Source organism: Heterocephalus glaber, unplaced genomic scaffold, assembly GCF_053883595.1.
Source record: "Heterocephalus glaber isolate CG9 unplaced genomic scaffold, H.glaber_assembly_v1.0 deba00001564, whole genome shotgun sequence".
Lineage (NCBI taxonomy): Eukaryota > Metazoa > Chordata > Mammalia > Rodentia > Bathyergidae > Heterocephalus > Heterocephalus glaber.
The window spans coordinates 11,305,813-11,328,878 of NW_028258351.1; the positions used below are offsets into that span (position 1 = coordinate 11,305,813).

General features: G+C 56.2%; 2 protein-coding genes across 9 annotated transcripts; one reads left to right on the forward strand and one right to left on the reverse strand.

Moving 5' to 3' along the window:
• Positions 1–20: 20 nt before the first annotated feature.
• Positions 21–5,419, forward strand: Tp53i13 (tumor protein p53 inducible protein 13). 5 transcript variants are annotated; one of them, XM_021238204.2, is made up of 8 exons: positions 1,296–1,507; positions 1,709–1,797; positions 1,935–2,003; positions 2,229–2,270; positions 3,872–4,000; positions 4,139–4,333; positions 4,430–4,985; positions 5,074–5,419. In XM_021238204.2, the coding sequence occupies exons 6-8, from the start codon at positions 4,163–4,165 to the stop codon at positions 5,184–5,186; spliced, it is 840 nt and encodes a 279-aa protein (XP_021093863.1). In that variant the 5' UTR covers positions 1,296–1,507; positions 1,709–1,797; positions 1,935–2,003; positions 2,229–2,270; positions 3,872–4,000; positions 4,139–4,162; the 3' UTR covers positions 5,187–5,419. The 5 variants fall into 5 exon arrangements, with proteins under 5 accessions (XP_004857117.1, XP_021093863.1, XP_021093861.1 ...); XM_004857060.4 differs by lacking the exons at positions 1,296–1,507; positions 1,709–1,797 and adding an exon at positions 21–734; XM_021238202.2 differs by having other exon boundaries at positions 1,300–1,509; positions 1,709–2,003.
• A 291-nt stretch (positions 5,420–5,710) lies between these two features.
• On the reverse strand, positions 5,711–21,363 carry Git1 (GIT ArfGAP 1). 4 transcript variants are annotated; one of them, XM_021238200.2, is made up of 21 exons: positions 21,109–21,363; positions 15,322–15,455; positions 14,805–14,917; positions 14,590–14,695; positions 13,827–14,044; positions 13,650–13,744; positions 13,263–13,305; positions 13,124–13,174; positions 11,038–11,086; positions 10,357–10,429; positions 9,712–9,809; positions 9,195–9,306; positions 8,928–9,061; positions 8,626–8,778; positions 8,295–8,525; positions 8,151–8,204; positions 7,931–8,017; positions 7,757–7,830; positions 7,449–7,631; positions 7,261–7,324; positions 5,711–7,119 (listed from the first exon to the last, which is right to left on the reverse strand). In XM_021238200.2, exons 1-21 carry the CDS (start codon positions 21,158–21,160, stop codon positions 6,907–6,909), a joined length of 2,337 nt encoding a protein of 778 aa, XP_021093859.1. In that variant the 5' UTR covers positions 21,161–21,363; the 3' UTR covers positions 5,711–6,906. The 4 variants fall into 4 exon arrangements, with proteins under 4 accessions (XP_021093859.1, XP_004857120.1, XP_087048075.1 ...); XM_004857063.4 differs by lacking the exon at positions 13,124–13,174 and adding an exon at positions 11,260–11,286 and having other exon boundaries at positions 21,109–21,362; XM_087191949.1 differs by having other exon boundaries at positions 21,134–21,210.
• Positions 21,364–23,066: the final 1,703 nt, after the last annotated feature.

Here is a 23,066-nt window from a genome sequence, read left to right on the forward strand (position 1 = left end):
CAGCCCTTTGTACAGTGATTGCGACAAGCAGGAGCAGCGGGTGAAAGAGGCCACCGAGAGGGAGCGAGGACGTGCAGGCGAACCGAGAAAGAGTGGGAGACTGAGAGGAGTTTAGCAGCGGAGAAGTGGGGTGACCCACAGACGAATTTAGGGACCTCGGGGAGAGCATCAGAGTCCCCGGGCTCCGCCCTATAAAATCTGGGGCTGGCAAGAGTGGCCGTGGTTCGCTGCGCTCTCAGGGACCGCTATTGAGAAGTGAATAACGCGCAGCCCCGGGCGCTCGTCCCAGGGATCCCAGCTACAGCTGCAGCCAGGCCTGCCGCCCGCCCTCTTCGCGCCTCCGCCAGGCTTCGCCGCGCTCTTTGACCTCGGAGTTTGTCTCAGAGGCCCGCTGGGCCTCGAAGCTGCTCAGTGACGCGGCGGGGCTGGGGGCAGCACCTGTCCCGGAGCGCAAGGTTCGGTCGTCGCGCTCTTGGCTGCGCGTTTGCCGCTAAAAGCTGATCCTTCCCATGCAGGCATCGGGGCGCTCCTGAAGACGCACCCACCCCGTCCCAGCCCAGGAGGAGGGAGGCTCCCCAAGAGCGTGGCCTCAAGTACATCAAGTCCTCAACAGAAAGGGGTTCCTCAGAAGCAGCCTCAGGTTGAGTAAGGTGAAGGAGAGGACGAGGGGACCTGTACCCCACGATCAGGCCATGGCAGGGGTAGAGCGGCTTCCTCTGTCAGCTCAACATCTGGTAATTACTGGAGCGGGTGGGGCACGGAGCCCTTGTAAGCCAGGGGCATGGGAGAGGGGGCTGAAATAACACGTGCTTGCTGTTTTGAAGTTTTGGTCTGGGTATCTCAACTCTCACTCTCCACCTTCGTTTCCGTCTTTCCCCCCAAATCCTGAAGAGGGCACAGAGCTGCCGCCTGCTGCCCAAGAGGCCAGGCAGGGCTCTCAGCTGGGGGCGAGGCCTGCTTACCCCCACCCACCCACCCCCACCCCCACCCCCGCGCGGGGACCGGAGTCTCAGGCCACCGCAGGGAGAAAGACGACAGAGGACAGGGGCAAAGGTGGGGAATAAAGCAGCTTCCTGGACAAATCCAGCTTCCTAGGGCTTCTGAGTCTGGGGACCGAGGGGGTCTGAGGCCCTCCGGGCTCAGGCCCTATTTGCTAGGGCGGGAGTGGGGTGGGTTGAAGATGAAGCTCTACAGCCAGGACTGTCTCCCTCCGGGAGCTCAACTTTGGGGTTCGGGCTCTCTTCCAGTTGCTGGTCACACTGATATGTTTGAAGCGTGTTAGCCTGGAGAGCATATCAGGCTCCTCCCCCTGAGCCATCCAGTCCACAGGGATCCCATTTCCCGCCCTTTGCCCCGTTCCCGGATCCGACCCGGGCGCTGCAGCTGCGCCCTGCAAGTCGCTGGGAGGCGAATCCCAGGAGGAAAGGGGGAGCCTCCACAGGGCCTGACTCGACGCTCCCCCGCTCCGCTTGCACACACAACTTTTCCGGCTTCAGACTTAGGACGCGTGTGCGCACGCTCGGCTGCTGGGGGCGGGGCGAGAAGGGGGCGCGCGGTCTGGGGAAGATGGGGCCTGGCGGCGCGCGAGCGGGGTCGACGTGGGCGCGGGCGGTGCTGGGCGTGGGGGCGGGGTCCCTTGCTGGCTGGGCGGTGATACTGGCTGGTATGGCGCCTCCTCCACTTTCGCCCTGTTTGCTTCTCCTGGCAGCCCTGGCGGGGCTCCTGGGTCCCAGCGAGGTAAGGCGCCCCACTCGTGGGAAGGCTTCGACCCCGAGATCTCAAAGCGCTTCGCCAAAAGTTCGTCCTGGAAGGAGTGGCGCCCCGAGAGGAGACTAAGTGTCCTCTCCACCCCCAACCCGTGGGCCTGGGAAGGGAGAGAGAAGGTAGGGCCCTCGCTGAGGCCAGCGCCCCAGCTCTGCGCCTTGGACCCACAGGTGGTGGCTGAGCTGGCGGAGGAGGCTGGAGCCCGTTGTCCTGAAGGTCTGTGGCCTCTGCCCCCACAGGTAGGGGCCCCGAGGGGCCGAGGGAGAGAGGGGTGCGAACGAGTAGCGCAGTCCGACTCTGGACTCCCTGTACACAGTCACCCTGTGGGGACCTCTGCTGGTTCTTCCTGCCTTCGGTTGCTAACTTCTCCATCCCAGCATAGATCTTGGGGCCCGGTGTCCCCTCTCCACTCCACACATGCAGTGCCCCAGCTGCTCTAAACACTCTTCTTTTCCCATGTGTAGGTGTTACCAAAAGTGACCTACACTCGAGTGAGACCAGGGCAGGTAAGTACAAGCAGGGTCCATCCTTGCTATCTGTGCCTTCCTGCTCATCAGGTCCCTTCCTTACCGTTTCCTGCAGAAAGAGGCAAGGCACACTATTCAGAACTGATTGCTTTATCACAGCAACCCTCCCTGCTTGGCTTCTCTGGCCATAAATTAACTTCATCTTCATCTTCAGTTCCTCTCAGTCATACTCTGCTTACCACACAAGTGAATGCCAGGCTCCTTACCACTGCTGTACCTTTGCTCCTCTTTATTCTACATACCTGTCCTATCCTGACCTGAAGCATGCATCTCCTGCCCTCCTGCCTCTCATCCCCATCCGTTTTGTTTTCTTTTTCTTTTTTTTGGAGACAGGGTCTCACTATGTAGTTCAGGCTGGTCTTGAGCTCACTATGTAGCTCAGGCTGGTCTCAACCTTGTGGCAATCCTCCTGCCTCAGTCTCCCGAGTGCTGGGATTACAGGCATCCACCACCATGTCCAGCAGGTCCATCCATTTTCACAGCCCAGTGTAGGAGTTGACTCCCCCTGAGACCTTATCTGATCATATCAGCCTGTCTTTATCCCCTTCTTTGTATTTCTGTAATACTCATAACCTGTCTCTTACACTTTAACAACTCACCACTTTGTGCTTTATTAGTTTGCCCTTTCATTTGTATTAGTTCCCAGTATTGGGGATTGAACCCAGGACCTTCACACTGAACTATATCCCCAGCCCTTTTTTAGTTTTTGTTTGTTTTGTTTTTTGAGACATATTCTAAGTCACTGAGTTACTGAGGCTGGGCTTGAACTTGCAGTCCTCTTGCCTCAGCCTCCCAGATTGCTGGGATTACAGGAATGCACCATTGCACCTAGCTACTGGGTTTCTTACACATTTCTGTAGGCAGAGTCTAGGAGTTCTCTTTTGGTATCTCCTCCAGCATGCTGAGCACTGGGTTATGACTGATGAAGTGTTTCATTCTGCAATTGTGCACCTGCTGCCTGTGTGCCTCATATTTGGATCCTCTTGGGAGACTGACTATATAGATTAGATTGACAAATGGAGAAGACTTGGTCTTGGGCCAGGGATTTAGCTCAGTGGTGCCGATGCCTGCCTCACAACCACAAGGTCCTGAGTTTGATCCCTGGTACACCCCCCCCAAAAAACCAAACAAACTTGTTTCTTGGGCTGGGGATTTAGCTCAATGGCACTGTGTCTGCTTCACAAGCGCAAGGTCCTGAGTTCGATCCCCGGTACCAGAAAACCCCAAAAAACAAAAGACTTGGTTTTTATTTGAGGGGTGCTTATGGTCTAGATTGCAGATCGACACACCCATTATTGGAGGGGCAGAGAAATAAAGTGTAGTCTAACAGGATCGCCTAGGCATTCTGTTTGCTCAAATGCTCAGCTTTGAGAGGTGACACTTGTTGCAGAGGGGAGTAAGGGGAACACTCAGAAGCAAAGGCAGTACCTAGGGCCCTTTACTCTTTCCTGTGCCCTGAAAGTGGGAGGGGCCACCTGGCTATGCTGGGCGGTCACTTTTCACTGGCCCCTAAGATTGGAGAGCTTGTGATTCTCTGGGAGGTACCTGGGCCTGTGTTGATGTTTCTGGCTTTCCTCCAGGTTGAAGCTGTCACCTTCCTCTATCACCCCTGTGCCCATCCCTGGCTGAAGCTCCAGCTTGCCTTCCTGGCCCGTGTTTGTGTGGCTAAGCCCTTGCTCAAACCTGACTCCAACCTCACTCGGGACAGGGTAAGTGGTTGATGAAAGATAGTTGTCTGGCCATGGCAGAAGGGTGCAGCCCCATGTGGAGGGAAAGGAAAATTCAGGGGCTTCCCTTTGCTTGCTCCCTACCTTCATCTTAGCTCTCAAAGTTACCTTGTTTCCTAGCCCCTGGTGCTGACAGCATGGAGGATGGCACTGGAGATGGCCTGGGTAGAGCCAACCTGGGCTGCCTACTGGTTAAAGAGGCAGTGGAGGAAGCAGAGGAAGAAAGTATGGTTCTACTCTGACAGCCCTGCTCAGCCCTTTCCATCGGTGCCAAGTCACAGCAGAGGGAGGCTGTGCCCAAGAGGGTGTATGCAGGTGAGGCATGGGGGGCCCATTCTTGGAGGGGTGTCAGGATCACTGGGTTACCTGAGCAGGGCAGGAGTGACCGACCACTGTCTTTTCTCCCCTTAGGTCCCAGCTTTGGCCTTTGCTCTGCGCAGCTGGAGGCCTCCTGGCACAGAGGTGCCACCTACAGGGCCTAGGCAGCATTCTTCCAGTGGTGCCAAGAGACGGGGGCTGCGAGCTGCCCTGGGTCTCCAGTCCACTCCTGCAGGCCTGAGGGTTCCTTTTGCTTCCCCGTGGAGTTTAAAGGCCCGACAGCCCATTTTAGGAACTCAGGGTGAGGGGGCTAATGCCCCATCTGTGCCTTCACTCCCTCTGTCACCTGGGGGACCAGGAGGCAATGCAAGCACCCGGACAGAGGGTCAGATACCCAAAGCCCATGGCAGCCCAGGGGGGTGTACCTGCCCGACTCAGGCTTCTCCTGCCCCTCGGGCAGCAGCGCCTCCACGGGTAGCCCTGGGCCCCACCCCACGCACGGAGGAGGCCGCCTGGGCTGCCATGGCCCTGACCTTCCTGCTGGTACTGCTCACACTGGCCATGCTCTGCACACGGCTCCATCGAAATTTCCGCCAGGGGGACAGCATCTACTGGGGGCCCACAGCGGACAGCCAGGACACTGTAGCTGGTAAGACCTTTCCTTCCCACCCACTACCCTACTTGCCCAAGTTCAGCCCAATGGCTTCCCTGCCTTTGACGGCTCCCCCTTCCCACAGCTGTGTTGAAGCGGAGACTGCTGATGCCCTCGCGCCGGATCAAGCGCTACCGCCGGAGACCCCTGCTCCCCCCTATGCCAGACAGTGGCCCAGATGGGGAGAGCTCAGACTGACCTGCCCCAGCCCTGCCGCTGGCTCGGAGGGCTCCTCCTCTGCTGTGCGGCCACGGCCTCTGCCACGTGGGCCGCACGCAGGGGCGCCCCCTGGCGGCAAACGAAGAAGCCCTGCTACGCATTGCAGAAACTCTGCCACCTTGACTTGTGGGTTGCAGGAGTGGCCAGAGGAAGAGGAGCTGTTCCTGACCCCCCTTGCCCAAATTCGTTTCTAATTAAATTATTTTAGTAGAGTCCAGAGTTGAGCCTGTGCATCTGTCACAAATACACGCTCCGCTAGGATACTAGGCCTGGTCCTGTGCCCCCTCCACCACCACCTTAGGCTTCTAGGGATGTTATTGGGATGGTGGTATTCCCTATGCAATTTATTTCCCAGCTACTCTTCCGGAGGACAGATACCTCCAACACGGGCTTTCCTGGTACCGGGTCTTTGCACACTTGGAGTCTTCATTTGGTTTGTCTTTCTTTCATGTCTGCCTTCCAACTCCTCCCAACTCCTGATTCTCTAAGCATCAGACGCACCACATGGTCACTTATTTATTTTTGATACAAATGTACATGACACACATCTTGACAGTCCACCCACCACCACACAGGTAGGGCTGGCCCCCTGGGGGGAGAGGTGGGTCAGGAAGAGCTGGTGGGTGCTGCTGTCAGCCTCTCCAGCCTTCCCAGGCTGCACTCAGGTCCCCAGGCTTCCAGAGGGTGGGGCCACCTTAGGTGCAGGTAGTGATGGTGGGTGCTGGCCTCGCAGAGGTTATGGGGAGGGGCTCTCAGGTCCACAGCCACCAGCTAAGTTGGGGACCCCGGGGAGCCAGCCCCAGGTGCTCAGCCCTCTGCCTGGCCAGCACTTTTCCCTCTACAAAGGAGGGGAAGGAGAGATGGAGGGAAGTGGTTTTCCTTTTAAATTCATAGATTAGGGGTACGAGTGGGGGCTGTGATGAGAAGAGGCAGCATGAAGACCACAGCTGGTGACCTCCTCAGTCTCTGGTCGCAGGTGGGGGAGAGGAAGATAACCCCCAATGCTGGTCCCATTGCTCTGGTCCCCTCGCCCTCAAAGCTCCAGATGGGCCAGGCCTCCTGAATGGCACTGTTGCCCACACACTCACACGCAGGCACGCAGGGACACTCAGTTATCACAAAGTTAAAATTAAGGGGTTAGGGAGAGGAGAAAAAAAAGATTTTCCAGTGTTTGCTGCTGGGGACCCCAACACACTGGTTGGGGCCTGTGCCCTAGGCAGGGGCCGTTTGGCATTAGAGGAGAGCAGCAAGAGGGCTGGTGGCTACAGGGCGGGGACATCCACAGAGATATGTACAAAGGAGGGGGGATGCCCCCACTCAGCCCCCAATAGGGCTGAACTGGCTCAAGGGGGTAGGCTGCACATAGGGGAGCAGTCCCATTTGGAGTATCCCTGTCCAATCCTTACTGAAGGCCAGGGGCTGGGAGTGATGCCTTGCAGTCCCCTGCACACAGAAAGGGTGGGATGCTATGTACAGGGTAGAGGTGCATGGAATGTGGGGGACAGAAGCTCCTGTCACCCCACCTCCCCATCCTTGGGGCTCGAGGGGAGTGGGCACCAGGGCGCCTGGCTGCCAGGGGAGAGTGGCAGCGCTAAGGGCACTTGTGCCAGTGGCTCTGTTGGGGTGGGTTAGTGTCTGGAGTGGCCCAGCTCCCATAGCCAGTGAGGTTCCAGGGTGTGGGTGAGGGCAGGGAGTGTAGTCACTGCTTCTTCTCTCGGGTGGTAATGGTGACCAGCTGCTTGGCAGCCTTGGCAATGTCATAGGCGCACTGGATCACCTGCTGAGTTAGCAGCTGGAAGTCCACAGGGGCACCAGGCTCTGGGGGCACTGTCTTCCGGCACTCACTCTGCAGCCGGTAGGCGCTGGCATTGAGTAGCCGAAGAGAGCTGCGCACAGGCTCCAGGGCTGGCCTCTGGAGGGAGGGAAGGAGGGGGGAGGCCAGGCCTTGGACTTTAAGCCACGTGGCCCAGCAAGTACATATCTCCACCCAGGCAACAGATTCCCTATGCCTGCCCCACCCTGAGGCACTTCTGCTCCTGTCTGACCCCTGTACCTTTGGGAAAAGAGAGGCCATCTCAGTCACAGCCAAATGGATCTTCTCTGAGCAGGGCACAAAGCTGTGGGGGGAGGGGATGGATGGATGAGGGCGCTCTCCAGGAAGGGTCCCAGGGACAGAGGAACGACCCCCTTTGCCACCCTTACAGCACCCAAGGTGTCCAGGCCCACCCCATTCACACATACCTGTCATGTTTGAACTCCTGGGCTGCCCTCAACAGCTCCTGAATGTTCTTGGTGACCTGTTCTGTCTTCAGGATGACATCCTCAGTGCTGGGGAGCCCAGGATCTAGGTCCCCATCCAGGCTTTCCAGCTCAGGGTGGAGATCGTCCTCCTTGCCCAGCTCTAGGAACCGCTTCCCTTCCAGCCTGAGTCCCAGTGTGAGAAGAGAAAGCTGATCCAGCCCCAGATGCTTGCCTGCAGACACCAGGGCCCTCTCAACCTCCTTCCCTCCAGGTGCTATCAGGACTGGGTAGACCCAAGGGAGCCTCACCCTAGCAGCGGGTCCCCACTCTGCGTGTTCTCGTAGTCACTGTCAGCACCGCTGCCATGGCGGGAAAGCTTGCTCTGAAGGGCATGGGGAAGGGCTGAAGGTAAGTGTGCATTCCTGGGCGCACACAGCCTGCGCCCCACACTGTCCCCAGGAGCACTGGGCTGGAAATGTTACCGCATGACGGCTTCCTTCCTGGGAGCAGGACAGCAGTGGAGAGGAGGGAGTGAAGGGCACAGCTGAGGCAGACACCCCCTTCCGAATCTGAAACCCGGAAATAGGACCAAAGTCAGTCTCTTCTCTCCTCTCCACCCCCAGCTTCCAGCACAGCCTGACACCTACTGGAACTCAAAACCTAGTGGCTACAGTGGATCCACCTTTCCCAGGTCCAGCTTACCCGGTAAAGGCCAGCAGGGACATGCACTGAGTAGATGGCGTCATCCTCTAGCTCCTGTGGGTGGGAGTAGCACAATGGACATCAAGACAGGCCCTATGGCAGGCGCGTCCCTGTTTCCCCACCCAAGATCCACAGGTAACTCACAGTACTGTGAAAGGGCTGTAGCCTCGTGGTAAGCTCATCCCCAGGTGCACCCCCAAAGGGCTTCAGAGAAGAGCCTGGCTCATACATGGAGAAGGCCTGGCGGTCCCGGCGGTGGGTGCTCCCACCAGGCCCCATGGGTGTGTGTTCTGCCCGTTCACTGGGGAGTGGGGGTGTGGGCACAGGCCCCGGTGGCTGCCGGAGCTGCAGGTTTTCTGCTTGCAGCTTGTGGATCTGTGAGTGCACACAGGGGTATCCAACTCTGGGTCTGGGCAGGCACCGCACCCCCCGCTCCCAGGTCTTGAACTCCCTACCCCCAGGCTGCAGCCCTCACCTCCCTCTGTAGTCTCTGAAGTTCATCACTCAAGCTGCTGTTGACCTTCATGAGCTGCTGCACTTTGGCCTCGGAGGTAGCCAGGGCCTTCTTCAGCTCCAGGTACTCCTGAAGCGTCACAGCCCCATCGGACAGGTCTGAGGAGTCCATACTCTGCACAGAGAGACAGAAACTGATCAACCAGGTGGGTAGGGAACAGATGCCCTTGAAGGTGGGACCAGCCCACTTGTGTCCAAGGCTCTGTACGACAGAGCTGGGGCTTCCTGGGGACAGAAGGGGATGGGTAGGGACAGTGCTCAGACCCGGGCGCGGTTGTTCCGAGTGGCACCGGCGCTGCGTAGTGGTTCTTGGTCCGTGTCCTCATCGGAGGCCACACTGTCATAGTCGTGCTGGTCGTCAAGGTCACTCTGGCTTCTTGCAGACAGCTCCAGGTTCTCTGAGGACACAAGATCTGTTGTTCAGGGTTCACTCAGCCCTAGAATGCATTTTTCATGCCCCCGTGCAAAGGGAGCCACTGAGGAGAATATCCTTGGACGATGATGCCCACAACCCTGCTCGGGCCCTTCCACCTGTGGGGCTGCTCAGGCTCTTGCCCTGCTGTCTCCGCTTGGCCTCACTGAGAATGTCGATGATCAAGGTGGCAAACTCCCGGGCATTAAAGCGGGCCAATTTCTGTCGCCCCTGCAAGGCAGAAAGGACCAGGCCAGCGTGAGACAAGGGGCTCCTTATGTCAAACCCATGGGGGTGAGGACAAAGCAGCAAGGCAATGCCTTGTCATCTGATCTAACCACAAGTAAAAAATTCCACCCTTACTTCACCTGGGTAGTCAGATATATATCCCAAGGCTAGGCCAGGCCAACACACAGGGACCCTTGGATAGAGGCCGAATCACCACCTGAGGCTGCTCACCAGCCACACAAAAGGATGGCCTCTTCCCCATTCCAGAAAGTGAGGGCCAGCCAGACCCCGAGGGAGGCCCCAGCAAAGGGTGGAGGGCTGACCTGGGACTGCCCACAGCAGGCTGAGGAAGAACAGGGCTCCCAAGAAGGGAGGAGACCACCTAGGTTCCCTACCCAGCCCTCTCACCTGATTCCGTGTGGCTGAGTATTCAGGGTTAACTGGCAGGAAGGGCACGGCACTACGCTCTGTCACCAGGGTGCTGTGGTTTTGGGTAGCCAGCCACACTGTGGAGGGAAGGGAGCAGATCATCTGCCATGGCAGGGCCTCCAGGGTGGAGGTGGGGAAACACTATCCCTCCCACACCACACCCACCAAGCTGGCGGAGCTGGTGTCGGACTCAGGGGTGATCTTCAAGCACAAGAAGCCAGGCTGGGCCAGGGCAAGGATGGGTGAGGCCACTGGCAACTGAGGAGCGTAACAAGGCCCGTTCTGCCAGGCCAGACCCAGAGTTTGGGCTGGAACTTGGCTGTGGCTGGAAAGGAGTGACGCAGGGGGGGCGGAGCAGGACTGGGGCAGCAGCCAAAGTGGGAGGCGGCCAGAGCAGCAATGAGACTTGTCCAGGGTTGGGGGAGGGGTGGGCTGGCTCCCTCCGGCTCAGCACACTGCCCAGTGAGGAGCTGCCAGGCAGGCTCACAGCTGGTACAGGCTCACCAGCAGGCAGGGCTCTGAGAAGCCCCAACTCCAGCCACCTCTTTGTAGTTCCACTAAAAGACCTGAGACCCTTCTTCATAGGCCCCTCCACCCAGGCCTCATATGCCAACCCCTACTCACCAGCATCATTTTCTCTTCTGTCCACCTCATCATAGACGTCCATGGCAAGTTCTTCAAAAAGTCGGTTGCTGAGCTGGAGGCAAAGAAGGCAACCCAGGTTTCTTAGATCAAATGGCCCCCAATGCCAACAAGGCTAGCTTGCCAGATGTCGAGATGTGGGGAATGGCTTGCGCTGCCCAGCCTAACAGCCTCAGAAGTAGAAAATGGGTAGGGATCTACGTGCCAAACTCCAGGGTTAAGAGGCCAGACCAGTTTGTTCCCTCATGTGTCAGCGGTGAAGGTAACACCCTAGTGTTCTAACACTCTGAAGAGCAAGCAGAACCGGGGTCAAAGACAAAGGCATGGGGACGACATGAGGCAACTGAGGGGGCAGGTCAAAACACTTGGCAAAAGCTGGACATGGTGGTGCACATCTGCAATTCCAGCACTGGAAGGCTGAAGCAGGAGGACTGCAAGTTTGAGCCCAGTATAGGCTCAAAGATTCTGTCTCAAAAAGAAAAAAATTGGGGGTGGGGAGGCACCAAGGATGTAGCTCAATCCAAAGGCCCTGGGTTCAACCCCCTGTACTGAAGGGGGTGCAGGGGACAAAACTTGGAAAAAGGTATCAGGTCAGAAGAAGTTAGAGCAACAGCAAGGGATGAGGGCCAGCTCTAAGTATCATGAGCCTATGAACAGACTCACCGCTTGCAGCTTCTTCTTGGCAGCTTTGGCCAACTCAGACAAATCCAGGCTGCAGATGAAGAAGGGAAAAGGGGAGAGGCTAGGAATGAGAGGCCATGCCCTTGCCAGTGACTTCCCAAACATGCAAAGATTCCCAGGAAGACAAGACTCCCAATGCCACACACCAGGTACATCCCACCACACCCAACCTCCAAAGCCTGCTTCCCAGCAGGCACAATATACCTCTGAGACATGCACTTTTGCCGAGATCTAAGTCCAGAGGGAGGCAGCAGAGGGAAGAACAGGACAGAGGCAGCAATTACCCAAGAGCAGGGCAGCACACACCTTCTTGTACCAAGCTCAGACCAGTCTCCACATGTCTGACCCAGAGTGTACAAAAGGGAACTCATCTCCCCTCGACCTGCTCCTCCTCCCGCTTGCTCTTCCTCTGTGACCCATTCATCTATGACCTAGGAGTCACCTGAACTCTCCCTCACCCTCACAGTCCCACCCAAACTTCCTAGTTCTGCCATTGCTTCCTTTTGCCTGGGCTTTTGCAACATTCTCTTAATCCATCTCCCTACTTCCAGTCTTGCCCCTAAAATCCTTTTTCTACTTAGTAGCTAAGGTGATCATCTGACATATCTGGCTGTACTACCTCTCTTACTGCCTTTATTTTTTAAGATGGGGTCTCACTAAATTGCACAGAGTGTCCTTGAACTTGGAATCCTCCTCATTCTCAGAATCCCATGTAGCTGGTATTACAGGGATGTACCACCACATCTGGCTTTCACCAACCTCCACCACCTGCCTTAAAACATCTCAGTAGTAACAGGTACATACAGCATACTTCAACCCTCACTCAAAAAATATGCTAACCACTTTTCATGTAATATCTTATCTCCTCAGTTCTGAAAAAGGGTGGTATTGTCAATCTCATTTTCAGGTGAGATAACCAAGGCTTAGAGAGATTAAGTAGCTTGCTGAAAGCCACACAGCCAATAAGTGGCACAACTAACTTCACATATGTATGCTAAAAACTCTGTCCTCAGCTCTTGCTGAGACTCACTGGTCTAGTCATTCTCTCCCGACTCTATAATCTTACTCCTTGCCTCTCACATTATGCTCTGGTCACATGAGCTGCCTGCAGTTCCTGCCACATCATTTCTAACCTCTGTGCCTCTGCTCTCTTGCTGTGTTCCCCACAGTGGGCCATAACCTGTAACACCTCCCTGTCCAATCTCAGCTCCTGAAAGGCAGGGATCATGTCTGAGTAACCTGTGTTTCCAGAGCAGCAGCTGGCTGGCTTTGAGAAAGTACTCATTCAACAATCCACTGAACGTTTGTCCATATGTGGTGTGTTTACCACACACACACACATATACACACACACACTTATACACACACACCAGGCAGAACTAGACTAGAGAAGTAGGGCGGAATCTTGGAGTCTTAGAACAGAGGAGGTCTGGATTTAGGGATCTGAGCTGTCCAGGCCTGACCATCCCATCTGTTCGCAAAGGCCTTGGGTGGGGGGAGGAGCCTACTGTCCCCAGATTCAGGCCAGGAGGAGCAGCCTGGCATAACCCTGTGGCCATCTGAGGGCCACCAGGTGGCGCCAGCATCCCTCTTGTGAGCTGAGTGAGTGTCTAGGGGTAGCCCCAAGGCCTGGGTGCTTGGGGCCTTTCAGATCAAAGGCAGAAAGGCCCCATTCACACCCTACCTGGGTCCCCCATCCAATTTGGGAGCACATTAGAGGCCTTCAGCAGCCCCAAAGTCAGCCAGCTCCTTAGAGCCCACCTTCTTCCTGCAGAGCAGAGGGTTTATCTAAAGGTTGTATGGCAAATCAGAACCCAGGATGCACCCTTGTAGCTTGGGGCCTTTCCTTGTACCCATTTCCTCCACAGACTTGACAGCCATGGGGCTCAGCTGCCCTGGTTACATTCTGAGCTGATATATATATATATATTTTTTGGTACCAGGATCAAACTTGGGTCCTTGCACTTGTGAGGCAGGCAGCGGAACCACTGAGCTAAATCCTGGGCCCTCGAGCTGATATTTCTTAGCTACATTGGACCCACATTAGGGAGAACTGGGTTGTGAGTACCTGTGGCTCCAGCCCCAGAGAGTGAAGGATGGTGTCCTGGGCCCCTGAAGTCTGGGGAGGGTAAAGGAAGGGCCTCTGGGGTCAGGCACTCTCATGGCATCAAACAGCTTCTGGGAAGGGGCATCAGGTGGGCACTCACCTGTCAGCCATCTGTGGGATGATGTAATGCCCATTCTTGTGATCTGAACAAAAATAAAAATGCCAAGTCACTGATGCTGGGTGGCCTCAGGAGCTGGAAGCCCACTTCACTGTTGTGAGCAGGGCTTGGCACCCAGAAGTGTCAGGATAAAGGAAGAAGGGCACACCACCCCAAGAGTACCAGGAGCTGGATCTAAGTTAGGCCCACCCCACCCCCTATCCCCAGTGTGCGGCAGCCCAGAGCCTGCAGCAATTTCACAGGATCCGGTTGCCTAGCAACGCTGTTCCCCAGCCAGCTTTGTCACTATGGCACCTGCTCCTGGGGTGTGTCTGGGTCCCACCTGCCTGGCCTGGCCCAGCCAGCCCAGCCAGCCCATACTCTGCTCACCTGGCTTGCGTCCACAGAGGTAGAAGGCCAATCGGTCAGTGAGCTCATACTGGCACTCAACTAGCCTTTCCGCCAGTTCATGGTGCCCCGCCTGCCTGTGGGAAGGGGCATGGCTCAGCCCTGAAGCAGGAGCCCACTCTCCACCCACCCAAGCCTCACCTTTCAGCTGACCCTCACCTGGCATAGTCAATGGGTGTGCGGCCATTGACATCAGGGGAGCCAGGGTCAGCCCCATACACCACCAGCAGCTCGGCCTGCAGTGTCTGCCCTGCCTTGGCAGCCACATGGAGAGGTGTGGTGCCCTTCTCTGGGTGGAAGAAGTTGGCCTGGGCACCCAGGGACAGCAGGCGCAGACATGTTTCCAAGTTGCCTGTCCGCACGCTTGAGTGCAGTTGCTGCAAGGAGCAGAGTGTGCAATAGATACATGTGTGCACAAGGCACATACCCCCATGCCCAAGCTGTACCTGGCCCAGGCTACTCCTGGGACTCCTACCAGCTCCAAGGGGTCTAACCAAAATTGGGCCATGTCAGGGAGAACAGAGGGCTTCTCACTAGGAGTTAATGCCAATTAAAGACTGCCAAGCCAGTCACTACCTACCACATGCTATGTGCTCTGCTTAGAAAGAGAGTATCTATGAGGTAAATGCTACTATCACTTTCCCATTTTACAGATGAGGGAACGAAACGGAAGCTCTGGCTAAGCAATTACTCCAAGTTTTTGCAGCTTTTGAGTGACTGCTGGGGGACTCTAGCCTTGTAGAACAAATTGGCCATCCACAGCTTGACAGAGTAATCTTGTTCCCTCGCTGTGCCCACAATTCTCCCCTGACCTGGTTGCCTTTGGGGCCTAGGGCTCAGTGGTGACACAAGAGAAAACTCAGGGTGTCCTGGGCCTAGGAAGGAGGAAAGGCCCACCCATTTGTTGTGGGGCCCCTCAAACCTTGCTGAGGTCTTTGGCAGTGACCCCATCGTCGTCCCGGCAGGGAAGTTTATGCACAAATGCCAGCATCTGGTACTTGGCCCTGATGAACTCTGACTTGATGGGGCTGCATGGAATACACAGGAGACAATGGGGAACAAAGTAGAGGTGGGCCACTTCCTGGCCCCTATCCCAGAGCCCACAGCCCTGCCCACCACCTCTGCAGTCCCACTCACTGGACTTTGTCTTGGGGGTTGGCTTTGCGTCGGCCACTCTGTACTTGTGCAGGGTCCAGCAGCGAGTGCTCCCAGATGGAGTTGGCTCCGTTACTGGCGAGCGTGTGCACCATCTGCAGGGAAGAGATGCCAAGTGAAAGGGTGCCTACCGCTCACTGGGCACCAAGGGAAACATGCCCCAAGTGCCTGTCTCGGCTGGAAATGAAACTGAGGGGCCTACTGAGTGTCTGCTCTATACACCTCCATCCAGTCAGGCCAAAGATGTGGGTCCTGTTCAGTGCTTCAGGTCCATGGTGGATGTGCCAAAGCTCAGAAACGTTAAAGTGACTTGCTCAGTACTACTTGTCCAAACTAATAAGTAAGAGCTTCCTTTCTGCATGGGGTTAGTGGAAGGGGTCAGGATCAGGCTCTGTCTCAGGAAGCTCCAGATTCTGAAAAGGTGTGCATGTGAGTATGGGGAGAATATGCCTACGCTCAGCACTCTGTGCATGGAGGAAAACCATTGACCCAGCTCTACCTGCAACAGTGTGGGAGGCCAGGCGCTGTGGCGAAGATGCTTGACAATGGAGATATGGCGTCCCAGGCTCCGGTGCACGCTGCAGCACTCGTCACACACCAGCACACCCCTGCTGATGGATGCCCAACCAGGGTCTAGGAGTGGAAGTGTGGGGACAAGGGTCAGCCTGAGCCAGACAACAGGACAGCCAAGATCTCCTGAATATCCACTCTGGGCCTGTACTATGCTTAGTGCTTCATGTATATTCATTCACTGGGTCCACAACAGCCTAGGAGCTGGGAGGAGTCTTCTCCCAGGGCTCACAGCTGGGGGCTGACAGAAGTGTGACTTTTCCAATACATTCTTGCCCCTCTGGGGACATGTGGCCCCCAGGGCCCATTCAGTAGGCACACAGCTTCCTGCCTGTAACCATCTCTCCAGACTCAATCTTCCCCCAGGAAGCAAGGCTGCTGCCCCAACTGTGTGCCAGGTAGTCCTGTTCCAGGTACCTCTCCTGCATCCAAGACTGCTGGAACCTGTCAGACAGATCACACCCTTCTGCAGGATTCTGCCCCTGCCTCCATACTTGCACGTAAGACACCCTTTTAGGCCCAAGGCTCCTGCCACCATCACTGTGGACTGAAGTCCCTAAGAAGGTTATAGGCCAAAGAAACTAATCTTGATCGAGCACCCACTGTGTACCAGCTGGGTACTTTATGTATGATGTAAGGGAAGAAATGCTATTCTGCTTTAGAGATAAGGATGCGGTAACTCAGAGGTCAGAGGTCTTGCTCAAGGTCATACAGATAATGAGTAAAGTTGCTGAGATGTGGACCCAGGTACTTCGGTGCTAGAGGTGACCAGGTCTATGCATGCTGCTGCCTTCTGTCCCTACACTCCAACATGGACATGAGTACTGGTGGTCAATCTCTCCTCTCTGTGGAGATGTGAACTTTGGAGAAAAGAAGAGGGGCTAGTACTAGATGGGAGCTCCCAAGGTCCTTCTCAAGGGCAGGGGAGACGCCACCCATTCCAGGCCCCTCAGGAGAAGGGGAGGAGGCAGCTACATACAATTCAGGCTGCCAAAAGGTCATGGGGGAGAAAGCAGCCATTGTATGCTCCTGATAGGGGGCAGGGCAGGGAGTCTGTCTCTCAGGACACTCTGGTTTGCCCGGGCCCATGCCCTAGCTCAGGAAGCCCTGTCCTGGGGTGGGAGTGGGCTGGCTCTTGGGTTGCCCACAACACTCGGGATGGCCAGCTGTGCTACACCCCTCCAGGGAGGGTTAGTCTTGGGGTGATGAGAATCTCTCCCAACCTAGATTCTCAGCCCACCCCCGGACTCCTATCTAGGTTCCCAGAAGAACTATAAGCAGACTCTGAGTCAGGGGCCTGAGTTCTACCTATAGTGAGTGGCCCCCTCCCCAATAAAGCATGGAAATGGGAAGTGAGGACAGCTCAGTCTTTGGATCTAGTCCTTTTTTTAAAAAAAATTAATTTTATTGGTACATTTTAGGTATACAATATAATGACATTCATCATTGGAAATCTGCACCTTTACATAATCTCTCTTGGCTTTGGATCTAGTCTTAAGGATCCCACAAAAAAGGCAATGAGGGATGCACAAAATGATGGCTGTACATTTTCCCAGGGGGCTAATTTCAAGGCCTATAAGGAAAGGACCAGCCGTCTGTGCCAAGAGGGGAGACCTGGGGCACATTTTTTTTTTTGGGTACCAGGGATCGAACTCAGGACCTTGCACTTGCCAGGCAGGTGCAGCGCCACTGAACTAAATACCTGGCCCCAGGGGCACAACTTTGTGTTGGCATTATCCCAACAGTGAAGCACCCAGTCATGGGAAGTTCCCTCCCCCCATTTCCAAACACCGAGTGAGGGGGTCTGCCTGCCAGTTGTCTCCAGCAGCCCAGGCAGGAAGCGGGAAATGATGCAGCCTAAATTCCTCTTGTTGAAATGGTGGGGTTTCCTGTAAGTTGGGAGCCGCCCAGGATCGTAAATGGTTTGCCCTGAGGCCTCCACCTCAAGCCTATTGCCCTAACTGGAAAAGTTAGGACCAGAAATGCCAGCTAGGCATTTAGGACAGGGCCAACTGCCTTATGGGAGTGTCCAAGAGACTAGGACCCCAGGAATGTGATACAAGGCACACTTCCCAGCCTGAAAGAGAGGTCCTCCCTCTCCTTCATGGTGGCCTGAAACAAGAATGGGCAGGGCACACTGTCCTGGTCTGGGCCACACTGGTGGCAGTTTGGGTGACACGGATGAGAAACCACCCAAACTATTCTCCCTTCTTCCTACACCCATGTGGCCTTGGGTCTACCCAAGCAGGAGCCTCAATTGTTCCTAAACAAAAACGCCAGGAAGGGTTTCTAAAAGTCAAACAATTATTGTGCTTTAAGGAATCCTTGCCCCTAAGAAGTTCTCTGGGGCCAGGGATTTAGCTCAGTGGTTCCACTGCCTACCCTGAAAGCACATGGTCCCAAGTTTGATCCCCAATACCAAAAAAAAAAAAAAGAAAGAAAAGAAATTCCCTGGACCAAACTTGGAGTAGAAGGGACAACGAACATAAAGGGTAGGGGTAGCTTCCTTCTTACAATCAGGGCATAGATCTGATACATATGGGCAGGAAGGAGGGGGTCTTAGGATAATAGTAATTAGTGCTAAAGGCAGGGAGGCCTTTACTAAGGTGAACTGATGCTACCAGCATCAGTGGTCTCTAACTGCATAGAAAGACAAGCTCCAGGCCACCCTTTTCTGAGATAAGGGCCAGCTCCTCAACAGATTAGAGGGAAAAGCCCACCCCCCTGAAAGCAGGTAAGAGTAATCCACCATCCGATGGGTCAGAGGTCAGAATGGTGGTTACCTTTGTGGGCATGAGCTGGGAGTCTGGGGTGAGGGGGGGTCAATAATACCTGAGAATAATGGAAATGTTGTACATCTTGACCACAGTGGTGGTTATGCTAGTTTACACACGTGTAAAAATCCACAGGATGAACGCTAAGGTGCAGGTATGAGGCTACATGTAAGTTACACTTCAATAAAAGAGGAAGAAAAAGCCCACCATTTGCCCTACCCCAAACTATATTATGAGGAGACAAATGACCCTGGAGGTTGCCTTGCAACACGTTTCCAGCAGGTGGCCAGCCCTGTTCATCCAAAAGAGGAGCACCTTGAGGTCTTCACTTCTGTGCCTCGGACTGCCAAAGTGGAAAAGCTGATGTGGAGGTCCATGGGGTGAAGAGTAGGTGTTTGAAAGCCAGCCCAGCGAGAACAGGACTGAGGCCATGTGGCAAAGTGAGTGGAGGCAAACAAAGGAAGGGAGAAACCAACATTCTCCAAGGTGCCCTGCCCCTGCTCCCTCCTAGACTCTCAAGGTAGGTAGGGACACATATGCCACCTGATGAAGGGGCACAAGCTGCCACAGTAGCCATGCCATGTCCAGCCACCTTGCAACAAACTCACACTCACCCCTGGTCCGTGGGCCCTTTGGGTACAGGCTGCATCGCTCCTCTCACTTATCACCAAACTAAGCAACTACAAAAAGGCCATGATTCTACCTCTAGGGCTGGGACTGCAGGGCTCCTTTCATAGCGAGAGAAGCCTGTGATTCTGGTTTGGAGGCATATACCAGGGAGGTCAACACTGGATCTGGACTCCAGACTGCTGAGTATCTTCATGCCTCTCTGGCCTGAGATGCTACAATCCCAGACTGAAAATGTCACTGTCTGCCAGGGTCATCATGTAGGCAGGGTGGGGGTAGAGTAATTCTGACAAGAATTAAAACACTTGCACTTGGGGAATGCCTGCTGTGTGCCAGACACTATGTTAGGTGGTGGGGTGGGATGATGAGTAAGTTTGCCAACATCCTGCCCACTTTACCATCTTCCTGACCTGCATTCTGGATCAAGGGAAAAGGAGGTACCCACAGCATGAACACTTCTATCAGATAAAGACTGGAAATAGGAGCTGGGCTCTCCAAAACATCTGAGACACACCATTTATCCTGGAGCCCACTGAGCATTCAGAGGCTCCAGCCATACCTTCACAGACCATGAGGAAAAACTCTTTTGCTGATGCTACCCGAAAGTCCTCCGCCCCAGAACTGGGAAAAGAGGTAGAGAAATGGGAAGGCTCTGAAAAATCCATTTCTACTCCAACTTTTTTGTCACACAGTTGAAGAAACTGAGGCCCAAAGTGAGAAAAGTCCTGTCAAGCATCATAGAGCAAGGTGGAAACAAAGGTAACGCTTCACACCCAGGTTCCCAGATGGGGTGCCTGGTATGCAACCCCCATCCCCACTCCATTGAGGTCTGAACACCCTAGGACAAACAGAAGGCAAGGTCTCCTCCCCATAGTCCTGCCATTCTCAGAACAGCCCAAGGTTGGGGAAAGGAAGTCACAGTTTCCAGCTAATTAGGGATAAGGACACCTACCCCAGGATAGTTCCTCCAGGGCCCTCCAAATCATGGCATGCCTGAAAGGAGGTCTCACAGTCATAACCACATACAAGATATTTCGTGCCCTTGTCCCTGCCAGGTATCCACAGCTCCCAAATACCCTACCTAGCCTGGATCACAAGAACTACTAGGCCATCTGTGGGGCTCATCTTGTTGGAGTTCAGGGCTTTCCAAAGGGTGGTTAAACAGCACTCTTCACCTCACACTTATTCACGCTCATAGTCCTCTTGAAGTTCACTGACCCCCCTGAGCCTACTACTTAGAAAAGGTGCTACTTCTAAAGACAGGACAGACAAGGGCCAAAGCTTCTTTCTCCAGGCCACCCGCTGAGCCTCATCACTAGCTGTGTTCTCCCACATCAGAACGGAGAAGCCTCTTGGGTCACTGCCCACTTCCTCAGCAAACCAAGGGGGTTTCACACCAGCCCAGACCTAACCCTGCTGGGATAGAAAGGGGGAAAACTGCATACGTACCACCAGAAGGCCAGCAAGGAAACCAGCTGGATGGGGAGAGAGGGATCTAGCCATCCCTCCTCACTGTCCCATACTCAATTCTGGCCAATCTAGGCTAGGGGATCAAGAGCGATCCGTACACAGGCTGAGGCAATGACAACCCCATCTTCCCAAATAGGCCTTACTGGGAACACGAAGAGCCGAGTCCAGCTGTTCCCTGATACCAGAAGGCCTGAAGATGCTTCCAGGGAAGATGCCTAGGCTTGGACTGGCCCTGAACACCAGGCCCCACAAGGAGCCCCAGCCTGGGGAACCAGGGGCAGGGAGTTCTAGAAGTCCCCATCCCCTCAGGTGCTCCTGAAGAAACTACATCCAACCCCCCCATCCCATCTGCCCCTTGCCCCCCGTCACTCCAGCAAGGCACACGGACCGTGCCAGCAGCAGGTGCAAGACTGGGGGGGGTGGTGGCTCCGAGATGAAACAAAACCACACTAGCGCCCACTTCCTAAACCTTGCCGGCCTCCGCTACGGCCCTAAGGCCACCCTAGCTTCGTGCTTCCGTCTGGATACCGAGGTGGAGGTGGGAAGGTAGCTCGCTGCCCGCCTCCCTCAGACTGAAGGGTGTGAGGCGGTGCCGGGAACGACCTTCCTCAGCGTGCACAGACTAGACGGAACACGGGGTCCCCAGGCCGGTCTCCCGCCAAGGACGCGGCTCCGCAGCGTCCCGGCTGGAGCCCAGGCCAGAGGCCGGAGGCCGCAGCCCCCTGCCCCGCCCCGCCCCGCCCTCCGGCCCCGCACGGCGCCCCCGCCGGGCCCGGCGCCCGCCCGGCGGCAGCCTGGGAGCGCGGTCCCGCCCCCGGCCGGGCCCGGCGCGCCGCGGCGCTTACCCGGGGCGCTGCAGTCCGCACACACCTCCGCTCGCGGCCCCTTCCGGGACATCCTCAGCGGCGACGCGGCCGCAGCCCTCTGGGCCAGCGTGGGGGGCGCGGGCGGCGGGCCCGGGCGGCGGTGGCCCTGCTGCCCGGCCCGGCTCCGGCAAGGCTCCGGCTGGGCTGCGCGCCCGGCCAACCGTCCGCCCCCGAGGCTGGCCCGGACCCCGCCGTGCCCGCCTGCCCGCTCGCCCTGGAGCACCCTCCGCCCCGCGCCACCCCGCGCCGCCCCGCCGCCGCGCTCCGCTCCCTCTCCCCGCCCCCTGCGCGGCTCCCAGCCGCTCCTGCAGGAAGCGGCGCAGGCCCTGCCCACCAGGGGAGGGGCCGCCCTCACCCCCGCCCCGCCGCCGGCGCTGCGGGCCGCGCCTCCCGGAGAAAGGAAGCCGGGAGCGCGGGCGGGAGGGGGCGGGGGCGCTTAAAGGGACAGCGGCCTCTGCCTGGCCGAGGGGCAGTTGTGCCTGCGGCCCTGTCCTCAGTTTAGGGGCTCCCCTCACCAGTGTGATTCACCCTCACAGTCCTGTCCCTTTCACTTTCGATCTGGGGGGAAACCCGGGAGGCCCTCAGCCAGGGATGGTGAGCCCGGTTGTTTGGGAGTTAGGGAAGAGGAGAAGGAGCTGGAGGCCCAAGCACCCTCCTTAGCAAAGAAGCTCTGCCTATCTGTGACTTGGGTGAAGTGTGCCTCCTGGTTACCCACGTGTCCATATCTGTGTCCATAGCTGTGTCCAGGTGAGATGTGGTCACACCCTTACTAAGCATGCAGATCGCCAACAATATGGACGCCCAGATGTTAGAGAGGTCATGCAGTGTTTCCCTCTGCCTCCGGACTGAAAATACATCTGTGCCTCGGTCCTTGTCTAAATCCAGAGAGGAAAGAATCTGGATGGTGTTAAGACCTCTTGAGGGATGACTAATGACTATTTGCACTAATAGACACTTGTCACCTGCTTGTATACATGCACCGTGTTTCTGGGGCACCCGAGGGATCTGTGTACAGAGCGTGTGCACACAGTACACAGGGGTCGTTTCTAGTGAGGGCCTTTCTTCCTGGACTTCACAGTGGGAGAAAGGAGAGGAACACGGTGGGGGGTGAGTGGAAAGGCCCCACGTGGGTGCACCCCTGCACTGACCATGCTCCCCCATACATGTGTGCCCCGTGTGGACCCAGCCGCCATCCTTGCAGCAGCAAAGGGCCAGTGTACTTTGCTTGTGGGGAGGGCAGAGGTGCCCCGGACCAGGCCTGAGGGCCAGTTCAATGGTGACATAATGAAGGGTTCCCCAGGCATCAGGGACTCCTTCTTGGTAACAGGGCAATGGAAACGGAATGGTCGATTTATCCCAGTAGTGCCTGAGCAGCAGTGACTTGTGGGTGGGCAGGCTTTTTCCCTAGGGGAGACAAGTAATGTTCATGAGTCACACCACCCGAAATATACGCAAGGCTGCCTCCATCGCCCTCCCCTGCAGCCTAGATTGACAAGTTTGTTTGAAATCGCGATCCACGGGATATATTTATAATCGCACCTTTAAAAAAAATTTTGCAGGCCTTCCCTCCTCCACAGCCCGCCGCTCAGCTGGCGGGGCTTCTACAAGTAAAGCTCCCTCGGGGGTGTGTTGGGGGGGGTGGAGAAGCACCACTTGCCGCCCCCGTCTTGCACTTGCACTAAGGGGTCCGAGGGCTTGGTGGCCCCAGCCCCGAGGAAGGAGGAGTGGCCTGGTAACCTATACCCGGCTTACAGCCCAGCAGCGGTGGCTGCCGGCTGCCGATTCACCCCCTATCGACCCCCAGCTTTGGAATTTCATTTATTAAATGTCGAGGCGGCTGCTGGTAGCCCTGCCGCTTGGCTGTCTTTGTTTCTCCGCTGTGTGGGCGCGTCTCAAGCACGTGGCAGCCGCAGCGCTTAGACCAGAAGGAAAGCAAC